Here is a 16,076-nt window from a genome sequence, read left to right on the forward strand (position 1 = left end):
TGCCAATTTAAAAAAAAAAAAAAAAACTGTAGATGTGTTGATTCAGTTTGGCACCACATCTGGGTGAATCTGGGTTTTCTACTCTAGCATGCCTGAAAAACAAATACAGAAACAAACTAAATGCTCAGCATTTTTTTTTTTTTTTTTTTTTTTTTTTTTTTTTTTTTTTTTTTTTATTACATATACCGGGAAATTGTCCTCTGCGTGCAACTCATCCTAACTATTTAGGCGCAGTGGCCTAAATAGGCAGCCAAAGTCAACTCCAGTTGTAATGACAGTGCCTCGGTCAAGGGCCATAACCAGGACATACCTAGAATGCAGTCTTTATGTGGGAGCAAACCGGCGTACCAGGAGGAATCCCATGCAAACATGGAGAGTGTCAGACATAAAAAGACCACGGCAAGAAATGGACAATAAAAAGGCGCGGCTGGGTAGCGCAGTGGACTAAGCACTCGCCTACCACGCAGACTCTGGGATCGAATCCAGCCGTAAGCACCACCTCCGGCTTGGTCAGTCGTCCCTACTAAGGCTGAGCCCGAACCCTGTTTTTAGGGTTCGAACGTTCGCCAGGGTTTATCGAACGAACGTTCGAACATTCGTTTTTTGTAAATTTTTTAATAACATTTTTTTTTATTATTATTATTTTTTTTTTTATATAATTTTTTTTTTTTATTATTATTATAGATCCTACGGAGGGCGGCATTGCATAATCTATTGGTGAAAAAACATGTTGTTTACAGTGGTGGCTGTTCATGTAAACATGTAATTAAACAAAGCACTCAGAAGAAAATAAACAAGCTACTGAGTACTGCATAAAGTTCCTACTTATGATAAACAATAGCCCTTGCACACCGCAGTCACGTAAGGGGCTAGATAAACAAATGCATTCGTTTTGTGGCATTCACGTTATATAGTTAGTGTTACACGTTCAATAACAGGTATTCACTCTTGGTCAACGGGAAGGAGAGAGGCGCGCGCCTCGGCTCCTTCCACCGTCTACCTCTGAACGGGGGACGGCAGAGAGACAGAGAGACACCGGCGCGGGGGTCCCGCCGGGCTCCCAACACGCCTGCCGCCTCGGCCAGAGTTGTTTCCAACGCAACCACCTCCCGCCATGAAGCTCGCGCTCCGTGGCCGAAAAAGGCTGGTATTCAATACTATTCATTAATGATCCTTCCGCAGGTTGACCTATGGAAAGTTGTTACGACTTTTACTTCCTCGGCGGGGAGCTAACGCTACGTTAATGCTTCTCTCAAGCAGATCAATGGCGGCATTGCCGGAAGTAAAAAAAATAATAAACGCTTGCCGATTGGTGGTAACAGCAGAGGCGGGTGCAAGCGGTGTGACGTAATTGGCAGAATCGCCTGTCATTCAATCAAAATTGTTCTATTGCATTGGTTGAGACTAGAGCTCTGGTTGAGTATCCAGCAACAGCCCGGCAGAGACCATACTGGTTGAGCCGAGCGATCTCACTCGGGGGACGCGCCGCTTCACATCGCCTCACCGTCGTTGCGCCTGCTTTATTTTTTTTCACCGAACGTTCGAACCCATTAATTAAAGTCCGAATGTCAGCTTAACGAACGAACGTTCGAACGTTCGGGCTCAGCCTTAGTCCCTACTAACACAATTGGCAGTGTTAGCGGGTGGGAAGCTGGTGGGGTATGTGTCCTGGTCGTTGTAAACTGCGACTCCTACTGTTCAGCAGGGAGGGGATCTGGGGGAAATAGTGTGCCGTGAACCTCCGCACATGCTACGTTCCCCCAGTGAAACTCCTCGCCGTCAGGTGAAAAGAAGCGGCTGGCAACTCCACATGTATCGGAGGAGGCATGTGGTAGTTCTACACCCCCCCCAGGCCGACAGTGGGGCAATGCGCGCAACAACCAGGAAGGGAACGACTAAATTGGGATGGGTGAAAAATACAGAAAGCCCAAAAATAAAAATAAAAAAAAGAGCCGAGTCTGACAGTTGGCTCACATAAATCAAATAAAAAATGTATTCTATTTATTTTTGGGCTTTCTGTATTTTTCACCCATCCCAATTTAGACAGTCATAAACATGAGGCATTCTATACATTAGTATATAGAACAACAACACTGGGTGGTCTGTTCTCACCAGACTTGGCAGGGTTGGGTGAGGGGTTCCCCCAGCCAGAGGCTTTGCCAGGCTCGTCTGAGTCAGCCCAGCCGGATGATGACGTGTCAGCTGCCTGTCCCCAGGTAGTCGCACCGTTATCCGTCGATTGGCCACCTCCTCCCCACATACCTGGACCTGGGACAAGGTGGAGGACAAGATGGAGCTTAGCACAAATTAATGGAAGCGGATACGGACTAGCTAGCCTAGCTGTTGGCCAAAAACACCTCTCCCTGAGTTAGCGATCCGTATCCACTTCCATTAATTTGTGCTAAGCTAGTGTATAGCTTTCTACTGAACGCAGAGAGGAAATTGGTATCTATCTTCTAAGACAGTAAGCGCATTTCCCACAATGTCGGTGTGTTATTTTAACGTTGGGTCTGTGCTTTTTGAGGGAAATTGAACTAGATAAAATATGATATTTCATCGAGCAGTGGTGGTCATGCGATAATGTAAATACTGTGCTCTACGTAACAAAAAAATCATTGCCTTTAAAGAATAGTACTCTTATTAACATAATAAAATACCAAAATTAGAATCGTTTTAGGAATATATTTATGAACTGTTTTACGTGAATGAAGTTCACATCAGAGAATAAAAAGGTAGCTGTGGCTGCTTGCAAACACAGATGTAAAGGCTCTAGCGGCTACTGCTTACAAATGTTGACAAATATTAAGACAGCCTAACAAGGTATCATTTTGGCCTCGCCTGGTGACTCACCCATTCCAGGATTACCCGAGCTCGTGTCCCTGCTGGGCGGCATCCCCTGCTGTCTCCTCGGAGGCTGTTGCTGCATGTTCGGCGGCGGGCCCTGCGGACCCTGGCCCTGCTGACCCTGGCCCTGCGGACCCTGGCCCTGCGGACCCTGGCCCTGCTGACCCTGGCCCTGCGGACCCTGGCCCTGCTGACCCTGCGGACCCTGGCCCTGCGGACCCTGGCCCTGCTGACCCTGCGGACCCTGGCCCTGCTGACCCTGCGGACCCTGGCCTTGCCCAGGGGGGGCGCTGTTCTTGTCCCACAGGTTCACATTCTTGCCTTTGTAGCGAGTGGGGTCCCCCCAGGCTGAGGTGCCGTCGTCGATATCCATCTTGCGGCTGATGGATTGAGGGGAGGGCTCGTCCCAGCCGCTGGACTCCAGGGACTCACCACCGCCGCCGCCACCCCCAGGGATCGGGCCAGAGGTCCAGCCCGGACTTTGGTTCTGATTCTTGGGTGGCGGGCCTGGGCCTCCACCTCCAGACCGGCCGCTCCACCCTCCTTGCATGGACCCTGGTGGTGGCTGCTGGCCCTGTGATTGGTGCTGCTGTTGATTTGGGGCTTTCATTGTTGCCACTTGGCTGTTTGGTATCTGTGCTGCTGCTGTGTGTGGCTTGACGCCACCCCAGTCCTGGTGGGGTTTGCCTCCACCCACGTCTCCTCCTGCTCCTCCACCTCCTCCACCTCCTCCCCCCCCGCCCCCCCCTCCTCCCCAGCCTCCTCTCTGAGGGGCTCCTTCATTCATGTTACCCCAGGAAGATCCCTCCTCAGAGCTGCTTCCACCTCTGCCTCTCCCATCTCCCCACCCTCCTCCAGGCTTGGAGTCTCTCTGTCCCCAGTCTCCTCCTCTTTGCGCTCCCCAGCCTCCTGCCTCCCCTCTGCCTCCTGCCTCCCCTCTGCCTCCTGCCTCCCCTCTGCCTCCTGCCTCACCTCTACCTCCTGCCTCCCCTCTGCCCACCTCTTTCCATCCTCCTGTTCCTTTATCTTCCGGACCACCTCCCCACCCACTACCCTGTTCTCCAAAGTCTCTCCTGTTCCCTCCTCCTCCTCCTCCTCCACCACCACCTCCTCCTCTGCGATCCACCCATTCTTGTTCTTCTCTCCGCTCTTCTCTCCCCCATCCTTTGCCGTGGCCCTCTGGCTGAGAGTCACTCCAACCTCCAGTTGGCTTCCCTTGGCTCACCTCCATGTCTTCTGCAGGGGATCCGGGCTTCCTCATGTTGCCGCCCGCCATAGGTGTAGCGCGGGCGGGCTGCGAGGCCCCGCCCTCCCAGACGTCTCTCCCGGAGCCAGAGTTCATGCTGGCCACATGGGCGCCGGCGGATGGATCAGTAGTCATTGAAGCGGCGTTAGACGAGTACCCAGGACCACGACTGGCGGTAGTGTTCATGGATGATGATGATGACGAGAACGCAGAGTTAGAAGAAGATGAAGAGCCCCGTTCGTTTCGGTTCCCCGCCCCCGCTGCCGTGTTCAGGTCCCAGGCCACGTTCTGTCGGATCTGAGTCTGACCCCATCCGGTGTTGGACAGAACCCTGGGGTCCAGGTCAGTCCGACTGAGCATGGTCTGTAAGGCCACTTCAGGGGGCTCGGGGGGGGGCTGCTGGGAGCGATGATAGCGCCCCGAGGAGGAGTTGTTCTCCTGCTTCTGATTGTGAGGCCCACTCCCGCTTCCACTGCCACCTCCGCCACTCCCAGAACCTCCTCCCCTGACGCCGCCGCCTCCTCCTCCTCCTGCCCCCCAGTCCCCGCCTCCCGCCTCCCCACTTTCTACCCCTTTCTGATTGTCCCAAGCTCTTGTCATAGTTGCTAACGTCGGAGAGGCAGAGTCTTGTGAAACCCCGCCCCCAACACCTACGCTACCTCCACTACTGCTGCTGTTGCTGCTCCCATCCCCTCCACTTCCTATTGCTAGGTTAGCAGAGCCGCCGCCACCTCCTGCTCCTCCTGGTGCTGCTGCTGCCGTACCACCCCAACCCGTCTCCGCACCTCCGCCTTCCCAAGCTCCCTGAGATACCGCTGGGGTATTTGAGCTACCGTCGTCTCCCCTGCCCCACCCTTTGTCTCCCATCATTGCCCCCGCCTTCTCTCCTTGGCCAGCGAAGCCCCACACCTTCCCCTCCTGCCCCTGAGCAGCTCCACCTCCACCCCACCCGTCAGTCTGCGAGGCACCCGTGTTGAGGTCAGAGGAGGAAGAGGAGGGCGGAGGCATGGCTCTCCATGACGAAGAAGCTGCAGAGGAAGAGGATGATGAGCCAGAAAGATTACCACTCACTCCTCCTCCCCCGACACCAGCAACCCCACAGTCCATCGCGTCTCCGACTCCTTGATTTGGTCCCGGCCCTCCTCCTGATCCCAGCTCCTGCCCCAGGCCTCCCCAGTGTTGCAGCTGCTCTCCTGCCTTCGCCCCTAAAGCCATATCAAGGTGCTGCTGATGGAGACCAGCCTGATTCACAGACGACAGAGTGGCGGCGAGGGCGGCGCTGGCGGAGAAGGGGGAAGCCGAAGTGATGGATGAGTGTGGAGGAAGGCCCTCTGCGACCGCCGCCCCGTCCTGCTGCACCAGGGCAGGCCAGGCGGAGGGGTTGGTGTTGGGGTTGAAGTTGGCACCGGGGACCACGGTGCTGCTGCTGTTGCCGCCCACAGAGCTCTCCGGAGGCCCAGGAGGAAGAGGGGAGACTTTGGAATTGAAGAACGCTGCCGTACCCGGCCCGGCCTCCGCCTGAGAGGGGGAGCCCCACGCGACGCCCCCTGACTGGACACATTCATTGAGCGAGGACGAGGAGGAAGGAGGAGAGGAGCGAGGCTGGGAGGGATTGTCCATGTTCCCTGCTCCTGCTCCTCCCTTCTGCTGGATGTGTTTCTCACTCCACGAGGCACTGCTGTTGTTGCTGTTACTGGGGCCGTCTTGTTCCCGTCCCCCTCCTGCTCCCTCAGAACCCGATTTGGCCCCGCCCAGGATGCTAGGCCACTCCTCCAGGTCAGTCCCGTCCACAATCACATTCTCCCAGCCCTGAGAGGAGGGCTGGCTGCCAGAGCCCGCCCCCCATGTGGAATTTGCATAAGTTGAAGTACCGGTAGTAGAAGAAGACGACGGAGCAGCGACACATGATGAGGATGAGTGGGGGGGCGACGGGGAGGATGAATCCAGGTTGGGATCTGGAGGGAGGGAGAGGGAAATAGAGGTTGCTGAAAACTCAATTTTAATGTGACTGAATACGTACTAATGCTGCATTTGTTTATGGTCGGATGTGGGAAGTTGGAAACGTGTCATCTATGTGCGTTCGAGTTACAAAGTCAGAAGAACATGGATGCTCACGCTAAACTTTTTTTTCCAATTTGTCCCGCATGAACTACAACTCACAAAGACTTAAAAGACAAAAAGTTTAAAATGACATACAGCCAATATACTTTTATACAAATATACTTTTATTAACACATTCCCGCCCGACCACGGAGATGTCCGTGTTTCGAATCCAACGCTAGAGGGCCATCCACGGACATATCCGTGGCAAGGTTGTTTAGGCTTTTATTCCATTTTAATAACCTACTCGATGTCACCGAGCTGCACTGCAGAAGTACCCTACTCTTTGAATTCTGAAAAGTGCATTACCGGCCAGATCCTCTTAGGGGCGCTATCTCGATAATGCAGTGTGCCCTGTGGCAGAACGGTGCACTATATTTTTTGACTTTCAATGTAGTTTCCAGTTAGCTGGATTATATATGTGCAGCCTGTAGCTTGGAATACCTTTTGCGACACCTAATTCACTATGCAGTAAAGGAATATATCATCAGCCAATCACCAGATGGCGATCGATAACTGGGAAATCATTTTGGGGATCCAACCGGCCCACGGTAAGATCTTTTTCACGTAAATTACACGCTGATCGGGCCTTGTTATGATAGCCATCCACCCGATCAGCGAATGTGGCTACTGAGGCTAACGCGGTTATTGGTAATCAATAATCAGAAACGACGTCCCCCGCCCCCCCCCCCCCCCCTTCATGCATTCATGGTGGACCATCAATACCGACAATATGCATTTGAGTTTTAGCTCTAGCTTCTGTAGCGCCGAAACGCTGTTCGATTTAATGTTATTAGCTTAGCGCCCTGTATCTCGCCTTCCAGGAAATATCCCAGCCCAAATCCCATATAACGCTTATATTCAAGATGCTATAAAATGAGAACGTATTGATGAAAAAATTATTTCTTTAAGCCATTTTGAAGGGACGGTTTATGGTCTCAATTGACAATGAGAATGGACAGATAGCAATACTATAAAGTATAGATATAGCTCTACAAACAGCCTCACGAACTATGCAAGTCTATTTTGAAATGCTGGACGTCTAGAGTGATATTAGACGGCCCCCAATGGCCCTGAATGTGTTAATATACTGTACTCTTAAAACATCTAATAACTACATTAGCATTTATATGATGCAGGTGGCCATGTTGAAATTACATCAAATGACACTGAGGCTTGAACTGAGCCTGATTTAATTTTTACTAGTAGCAAGTCGGAATTTCTAACCTCTCGAGTTATAATGGGATGCAGCATAAGATGATTAAATACACAACATTCATATCAAGAGTGGGTAGTCCACTCACCTTAGTATTATTCCTGAATGTTCTTTACGTGTTAAATGTATTGCTAAATGTAAATGTTACACACACAATAAAATTCTTTCAAAGTTGTAAACAATTCAACTTAGCTTTAAACAGTATGCTAATAGCAGTAGTTAAAACAGAAGAAAATGAGAAAGCTAGGGAAGAGAACGAGAGAAGATTCGTTACATTGCCTGACATGTCATGCAATCTAGCTCCATGGGGTCTGAAAGCAACACATTGAGAAATAACAAGCTGCTTGTCGGCGAAAATGGTCACCAATAAAAGTACATTTTGTGTCTCTCATGCCGGGGGGAATTCCCGATGCTGTGATTACATTAATGTACAGGGAAGAAGACCATTTCTCCATTTATCTGTGCGTTACCAAGGCAACAGGCTCGTCAGCGTGCCATCACACAGGGATTTTATGTTTAAGTTTAGAATGGCCTTCATGCGCGAGCTGTGCTTTGCTGCTGCCATTAGTAGAGAGGGGCACAAAAGACTGTTAACCGTCTGTAGTGTGGTAGTGAAAGGCTAACCTTCTGTAGTGTGGTAGTGAAAGGCTAACCATCTGTAGTGTGTAGGGCTGTCTTAAATACTTCGAAGATTCGTTCGATGGGCATGGGATTCGAATATGAAAATAAAATTTGATTATGTAAAAAAAATCAATCAATTGCAAAAATGTATCAACTCTGCCTCTCTTTGTTAACTACAACAAGCAATGCTGTTTGTTATTTAAGATGAGGTCGGACTCTGCACTGACAGATTTGTGTTAATTGTGCTGCTTTTATAAAGCCTCAAATGACGGCTTACAATATTTCATGAAAGCAAAGTGTTTAGTTTGTCTAAGATTTAAAAAGGTTTAAACTTTACAGCACTGACAAAGTTGAACAAAGTGCTGTACAAGTCCCACAACATAATTTTTTTTTAAATATATATATATTTTAATAATTACATTTTTTTTTCGAAGCTTCGAATTAAAATCGAATCTCGGCCCCGAAGCTTCGAATAAAAAAAAAATCGAAGGTCAGCCCTAGTAGTGTGGTAGTGAAAGGTTAACCTTCTGTAGTGTGGTAGTGAAAGGTTAACCTTCTGTAGTGTGGTAGTGAAAGGGTTAATGTGATTACAGTGCCAGGAATTCACCCCGGCATGAAAGACGCCAAAACACACCACCTCGGTTAAGGTGAAAGTGTGATTTTATCGTCAGCAAGCTATTTGTTTATTTCTCAATGTTACAGGAGAAACAAAAGACCCGTCACAACTTCAACCAAGATGCATGAACTGGAAAAAGTTCATGGAGAAATATTCAGCAACTCTTGGAGGCTGATGGATGTTCTAAAAAATAAAGTCCTTTATTAATACAATTATTACAATACACTAATACAATTGTAATAATAATATTCTTTTTTAGAACATCCATCAGCCTCGAAAAGTTGCTGAATTTGTCTCCTTTATTTCTCAATGTGCCACTTTCAGACCTAATGACGAGTTAGTTTGCGTAGTTCTGGCGCGTCAAGTTATTTTCACTCCACAACACCAACACACCTGTGGCTCCAGCTCTGCTTGCATTGGGGTTATCTCCGCCCTGCGAGGAGGAAAGAGGTGGAGTGTCTCCCCTGCCTCCCCCTCCACCCCCTCCTCCTCCCCCCAGCAGCATGGAGGACAGCGGCGGCTGGCCTCTCTTCAGTAGTACTTTGTGGTCCTGCTGGGAGCGAAATCTCGGGGGCACCTCCCTGGGCATGTAGCGCTGCTGCTGCTGGGGGGTCTGGCTTCCAGAGGATGAAGAGGAAGAGGAGGGTGAGGAGGAGGGCTGTCCGTTGGCCACAGCTGCCCGCTGCTTTGCATTGTTCCCGCCCCCGGCTGCAACAGGACAGGGGGATGAGGGGGGGGCGGGGCCAGGGCTGGGGGACACTGAGCCCGGGGTGGTGAGTGGCTGGGTGGAGGAGGGCTTGGCTGAGTCTGGCACTGGAGGGTGGAAGGGATTCTTGTTAGATTAGAGCACATTCAGGGCGGCTGAGATCATGAAATTTCTTTTAACGATGACTCAACAAATAACTGCGACAATTCACCTTTTAATTATTATCTAATTTGGCTTAAATAAAAAGTGTGTCCAGATCTGTGAAATCGCATGTGGCTTAGCGACGAGATACATGTTGCTCACTGTGCTACATTGCAATGATAATGTTGGAGCCAGGGATACAAGCAGGGCTCGACATTAACTTTTTGGCTCACCAGCCACTGTGGCTTGTGGTCACTAGCCACTCAGCATTTTCACCAGCCAAAAATTACACACACACACTGTATCCAAATATCCAGTTCGTTTTTATACTGTAAAGTTTGGCTACTTGAGACAGAGCGAGAGACTCATTATGCGCAACGCAAGTAAGCGCGCACTGCGTTCCGAGAGAGAAAGAGACTCTTCACTACAACTCTAAAACGGTGACGCTGCATGGTCTACCCGCCAAAGTGGCTGGTAAGAGTGACGGAGTTACACGCCACTGCCGAATTCTACCTGCATTTGGCGGGTGTTAATGTCAAGCCCTGCATACACGCTACGGTACACGTCAAAGGGTTTGTGCACATACTGAAATAGCATCCAACCTATGAGCAACCTCTGTGGCACAGAGATATATACGCTATAAGAATATAAACTTGGCCTTGCCATTCTTTTTTATTAGTTACATTTAAAGACAAACACCAAGGTAATGTTGGTGAAAGAGTGTTTGACCACAAAAGATCAACAGAAACCGTTCAGACATAGAAGACTAAGCAGGAGAAGGAGGAGGAATGAGGAAAAGCTTACCTTTGATTTTCTGTTCTGGCACCTGAAACACACAGTGAGTCAGATATAAGAGAAACGATATGCCTCATGTCAAAACACACAACTTTCACCTAAGTATGTGCTTGCCTAAGAAATTAACCCTTGCACTGAATAACCATATAAGTCTGTTTTGAAATTGTATTTGCAGTTGTGAAGTTAATCTAATTCACTTGGGAGTAATGTGATGCATCACCAGAAACTACTCAACCTCTGCCTTTAACTATGAATGAATACAACACTCGCCATCTTTAGATAATAAAGTACTCAACCGCTACAGTCTTTAACTATGAATTAACACAACACTAACTCACCATCTTTAGATAATAAAGTACTCAACCTCCACCGTCTTGACTCTTTAACTATGAATGAACACAACACTCCAACTTACCATCTTTAGATAATAAAGTACTCAACCTCCACCGTCTTTAACTATAAATTAACACCACACTAATTTACCATCTTTAGATAATAAACGACTCAACCTCTACAATTTTTAACAAACCAACTAACTATGAATGAACACAACAACACTAATAATAAAGTTTGAAAACATTGTCCCCCTGAAACTTCAAAAACTGACTTATATGGTTCTTCATCTGAGGTACTGAAATGCATTAAGTCTAGAAACAACATGATAATGACGAAGACGAAGGTGGCAGCATGGCCCTGTTTTAAGTCCAGAGCAAAATTAGCATATTATTCCTACGATCTTTGACAGCTTTTATTTGTATCTATTTCTTGTGATAATAAAATACAAAACTTTTCTGTTGACAAATTATAATGCTATTTTAAATCTGGATTATATTCTCCATTAGGATTAATTTTAGCCCAACTGGGCTATTCTTCCAAGACTCCTTAACACTTTGAGTGCCAACGACGATAATCTAGCGTTTGTTTGAAAAAAATTCATAAATAGGCAGAAAAATGACAACGTGTTGTGTATTCCAGTAAAGGGCGATTATCACAGAATCTTCTGACATTTTCAAGAAACAAGCGTTTTCCACAATGGTATAAAACGGAAATGAACAGATTAAAAAACAATCCGTTTCGACAATGTTGACTGCAAACAAGTCCTTGATAAGCGACGGTCATATTAGACACATAGCCATAATTTAAGATATAGTTTATGCGTTCACAAATACGAGAGCTCAGTCATTGAAGTGGGTGGTGGCACGCAATGGGGTTCCGGGGCACCGGACACGTGGCACTCAAAAGTGTTAAACATCAAAACCATAGATGATAGAATTTGCTGGTATGTAGGAGACAACTCGTAGATTAGATTAAAATGTATTGTCATCATACAGCACAATGAAAAGAAGTTGGCATCCAACCAGAGTGCAAAGGTAACAGTAAAGTGCAATAACAATATACAGTGTGATTATACGCAAACAAGTGATTAAAGTATTACAGTGATACAAGTATTAAATACACTATGGTAGTAAGCCCTACTGGCCAGTGGTATAACTAATAAGAGTAGGTATTGGATATATACAGATATAGCATATATAGTGTGTAACAGGAATATACAAACAGGAATATATGCAGATATAGATAAATACAGGCGAGCAACATGGTGTTTAGAGTAGATTCTGTGCAGTCCATAAACGGTTGGCTGTGATTTTCATCTTTTGATGTGTGGGAATTTCTCAAGGGACCTTATTTTATTATTATCATCAGGAGAGCCAGCATGGGGTATTGACCAACGTTTGGAAAGCCCGTCACACCAACCCCCCCAGTCCGCAAAAAAATACTAAGAATCCCCAGGGTAACGGTGTCCACAGCGGCAGTCTCCCATTCCACGCCAACCACGCAGCTGCAGAGGGACCTGCTTTAGTTTTCTTGTTCATGTGCACAGATCTAGACTAAACAGTCTAAGGTCATTGGAAGAACATCTGGATTCCGTTTTGAGTGTTTTTTTTCTATTTATGACACCTGCCTGGGGTGAGGGGGGGTTACTGTAATCACTGGCATTTGTGAGTGTCCGTAACCGTGACAACTCGCACATTTCTTTAAATGCAATTTAGCTCAAGCTTGGTGGATAGGTTGACAGTCAACCAAGGATGTGCACTATTTACCTTTTCTTTACCTCCCAAAAACGAGCTTGTGGCTGATCGGGGCAAAGATTTTAGCCATTGGTTAATATAGTCCTACGGACCAAGATGGTGACCGAGCCGATTTCCAACTAAGGGACACCAAGTGAGGAAGCGAGTGAGGTTGACTATCATAATGAATATGAATGACTGGAGGGCGGGTTTATAGGCCCATGTGGGCTGTAGCGCGGGTGTTGAGTGACATCCTAGTTGTATGTCAATGGTTCTCAAAATGAGGTCCAAGGAGGCGGGTACCACAGGTTCACCAGTATAACGGTGTAAAGGTTACATTTATATTGTATTCACTAGAAGTTACCACAATGAGATAATGTACAAGAATGACACCCTCCTATATTATCTCCAAACGTGCCCTTCTCTAAAGAAATTCTTAGTGGCCTAATAGTCATGGATTTTGTCGACTAATCCATTAGTTGATTAAATCGGCAAATCTGTGAAATTGTGTTTCCCACATGCAATCATACAGAAGAACCCCTTTCAATTTAATGATTACCACAGATATGCATATAATTTTTTCCAGGATATAACTCACTCAGCAAGGACACAAACATAAATTACTTATCGACTAACAAAGTCTTGGTCGACCAAGACCAAAGCGACCAATTAATCAACTAATTGACAAAGATCTAGTTATCTCCCTACCTAACAATAGGGGTGTTGGAAAGAATCGATTCACATAACAATCGTGATTCCATCTACTACCAATTAAAAATGTATATCACAAATTCCAAAAATTTTGCCATTGAGACCAATTAAACTGTCTACCACCATTAAATGGGAAAAGTAACTCAAAATGACAAACTAAAGTCAAATCTGGACAGCAAAGGTTCTGGACAGAGATGGTTTTAGCTATATTATTCTAGTAGCAAAGGTTCTGGACAGAACTGGGTTTAGCTACATTATTCTAGTTGTATAGGTTCGGACAGAGATGTTTTTATCTACATTATTCTAGTTGCAAATGTTCTGGTCGGACAGATGTTTTAGTTTGATTATTGTAGTTGTATGGTTCTGGACAGATGGTTTTAGCTATATTATTCTAGTAGCAAAGGTTCTGGACAGAGCTGGTTTTAGCACATTATTCTAGTAGTAAAGGTTCTGGACAGATGGTTTAGCTACATTATTCTATTTATAAAGGTTCTGGGCAGATGGTTTAACTACATTATTCTAGTAGTAAAGGTTCTGGACAGATGGTTTAACTACATTATTCTAGTAGTAAAGGTTCTGGACAGATGGTTTAACTACATTATTCTAGTAGTAAAGGTTCTGGACACATGGTTTAACTACATTATTCTAGTAGTAAATGTTCTGGACACATGGTTTAACTACATTCTTACCTTCTGGGAGGGTTCCCTTTTCTTTTTATCCTCTTTCTTCTTTTTCTTGTCTTCCATGAACTGCTGTTCCCTTTCCTGATTCTCCTGTCTGAGAAAATGATTACAATATGTTATTAGGCATAGGCATGTTAGACCTATATTACAACTCAAACTATGCTGAAGTTTTTCTCTCCCTCTCTCGCACACACACATACAATTACTAACATGTTTTAGTATCATGTCAACATCTCACCTCCTACATAATTAGTTAATGTTGTTAGAACTGTAATGTTAACCAGACACAAACGGCTTGCCAACAGTCCATGGTAGCCTGCCTAGCTGTCCATTGCATAATTCATTACCCTGCAAACGATTGCAATTCCAACCAACAGGCAGCACAAGCGTCAGTCAAGCAAGAGACGGAATGTAGTGGCAGCAAGTCCGATACAAAAATAAATAATAAGTTGATCATGCACAGGAAAAGATCACCTAATAAATAATGGTAGGTATAAGAAGGGTTGCTTGGTACATAACGTACAAAATTGGTTAGAGGATATGGTGAGACTAAAGGCAGCTTCTCTACAGGTTACAGTAAGGAACTGGAAGCACGAGCCACCCCCTCATTGCCAACATAACAGCTGCCAAATATCTTTAACAATCAATAACATAAGCAGATTGTTTTTACATGCAAATGCATTACACAAACCACGTGTGACCTGTTGTGAAATGCAAAAAATACAGCAAGCTTAGCTAGCTCAGAGTAGTCCAACAAGGGCTCTCACACAGACATAGCAGTAGCAAGTGAGCTGTAAATACAATTAGGCAAAGCCTTTCAGGTAGATAAGCCACACATAATGAACAGGCTGCCACCGACATCCAACGTTAGACTAGCCAACTTAGCGGTACACAACCATTTAACCACATAGCGTTAACGTCGCCTCTTAAAAAAAGTCTGACGCACTAACATTAGCTAAACAAGACCGACCTTCTGCCAGCTACCGTTTTTGCAGCTTGATTCATTCGCGTCAGTTTAAAGGAAAACTCCAACATTTGGGGAAATTAGCTTATTTGCCATCTACCCTGGAGTTAGACAAGATGCATACCTTTTTTTCTTCTTCTCTGTGCGTGCAGTAGGAGTAGAAAGACACGCACCGTTAGCCTAGCTTAGCGTCAGTCACTGGAAGTAGGTTCCTCCATTAGCCTATTTCCCAAGGTATGCATCTTCTTGTCTAACTCCAGGGTAGATGGCAAATAAGCTAATTTCCCAAAATGTTGGAGTGTTCCTTTAACAGTAACGGGCCAGTGTAGTGTAACCAGACGAGAAGAGGTTGACCTGCTGCCAGCTAGCTCACTGTTAGCCAACATAAATCATGTGTAGTTCACTTATTAAAGCAGCTGGTGTTGTGTGGCCCGGTAGCGAGCCCGCAGCGGTGCACGGCGCCTCGACTCGCGACACATCAAAACTCTCACAACCGACGTCCCTCGTCTCTCAACACAAGTCGTCTGTAGCTCCACAATATGCACAACGTCTCCGAGCTGAGCGGCAGAGAGAGAGAACACACTGCTTTGTTAGCTGGTCCGGTGAGCTCGCGGTGACTGACAGACAGGGCCACGTTAAACCACGAACTTCGGTGACGCCGCTCGCGCTGCGAGGAGGCATTGCATCGCGTAGCGAGGCTTGTATTCAACAACTGCACTCATCATACGATCATGCGTTTCAAAAAACATACACGTAAACGGTCCCATACATAACATGACGTATTGTAACGTTATAACACACAAGACAAGCAAATACTCACCTCAGGAATCACAAACAACATAAAGTGCTTCTGTGCGAAATTCGTGCAGACCTAACGCTAGCAGGCTAGCGAGCGAGCTAGCTCGGCAAGCTAGTGGTTCTTCGAGGCTTTTCAAGGCGAAATTGAATAAGAAATGACATCACCGAAAGGCGAAATGTTAATTATATAGAAAAGGTGTGGAAAGGCAAATGTCCTTTTACGCGAATGTAGCTCTCAAACTGTAAACAAAACATGCATAACCTCTTGATGACTGTCAAACGCTGTATGATCGGTTAGTTTACTATCGGCCATTTTGCTTCTCCGTGCAGCTTTAGCTAGCAGCATCACCGGGCTAGTTGTTGATCAGAGGGGGGGAGGGAGGGAGAGGGGGGGGGCGTGGGGGACGATATCGCCACTCTGCAGCAGGGGGCGTATTCTCACCAAAACCATGACGTAATTTATATAATTTTTTTTATCAGATGTGATGAATTTGTCGCAGAGACAACGTTTTTGTTCTGTCACTCCCAAAGTATGTAAAAGAAAAGTCAATATCAGAATGTTTAGA

At 46.4% G+C, this 16,076-nt stretch overlaps 1 protein-coding gene across 1 annotated transcript in view; it reads right to left on the bottom strand.

Annotated features, from left to right (window-relative positions):
* LOC311240629 (trinucleotide repeat-containing gene 6B protein-like) overlaps positions 1–15,829 on the bottom strand; it is a 62,041-nt gene extending 46,212 nt beyond the window's left edge. Inside the window, exons 1-7 of the mRNA XM_084329201.1 lie at positions 15,533–15,829; positions 13,755–13,842; positions 10,295–10,316; positions 9,037–9,456; positions 3,637–6,045; positions 2,851–3,549; positions 2,113–2,268 (exon numbers count right to left, since the gene is read on the bottom strand). Of these exons, the coding sequence (XP_084185327.1) occupies positions 2,113–2,268; positions 2,851–3,549; positions 3,637–6,045; positions 9,037–9,456; positions 10,295–10,316; positions 13,755–13,811 (3,763 nt within the window). The 5' untranslated portion in view covers positions 13,812–13,842; positions 15,533–15,829. The remainder of the gene's footprint in view (positions 1–2,112; positions 2,269–2,850; positions 3,550–3,636; positions 6,046–9,036; positions 9,457–10,294; positions 10,317–13,754; positions 13,843–15,532) is intronic.
* Between the last annotated feature and the right edge of the window lie 247 nt (positions 15,830–16,076).

This window comes from Notolepis coatsorum (genome assembly GCF_963971535.1).
Source record: "Notolepis coatsorum genome assembly, chromosome: 14".
Taxonomy (NCBI): domain Eukaryota; kingdom Metazoa; phylum Chordata; class Actinopteri; order Aulopiformes; family Paralepididae; genus Notolepis; species Notolepis coatsorum.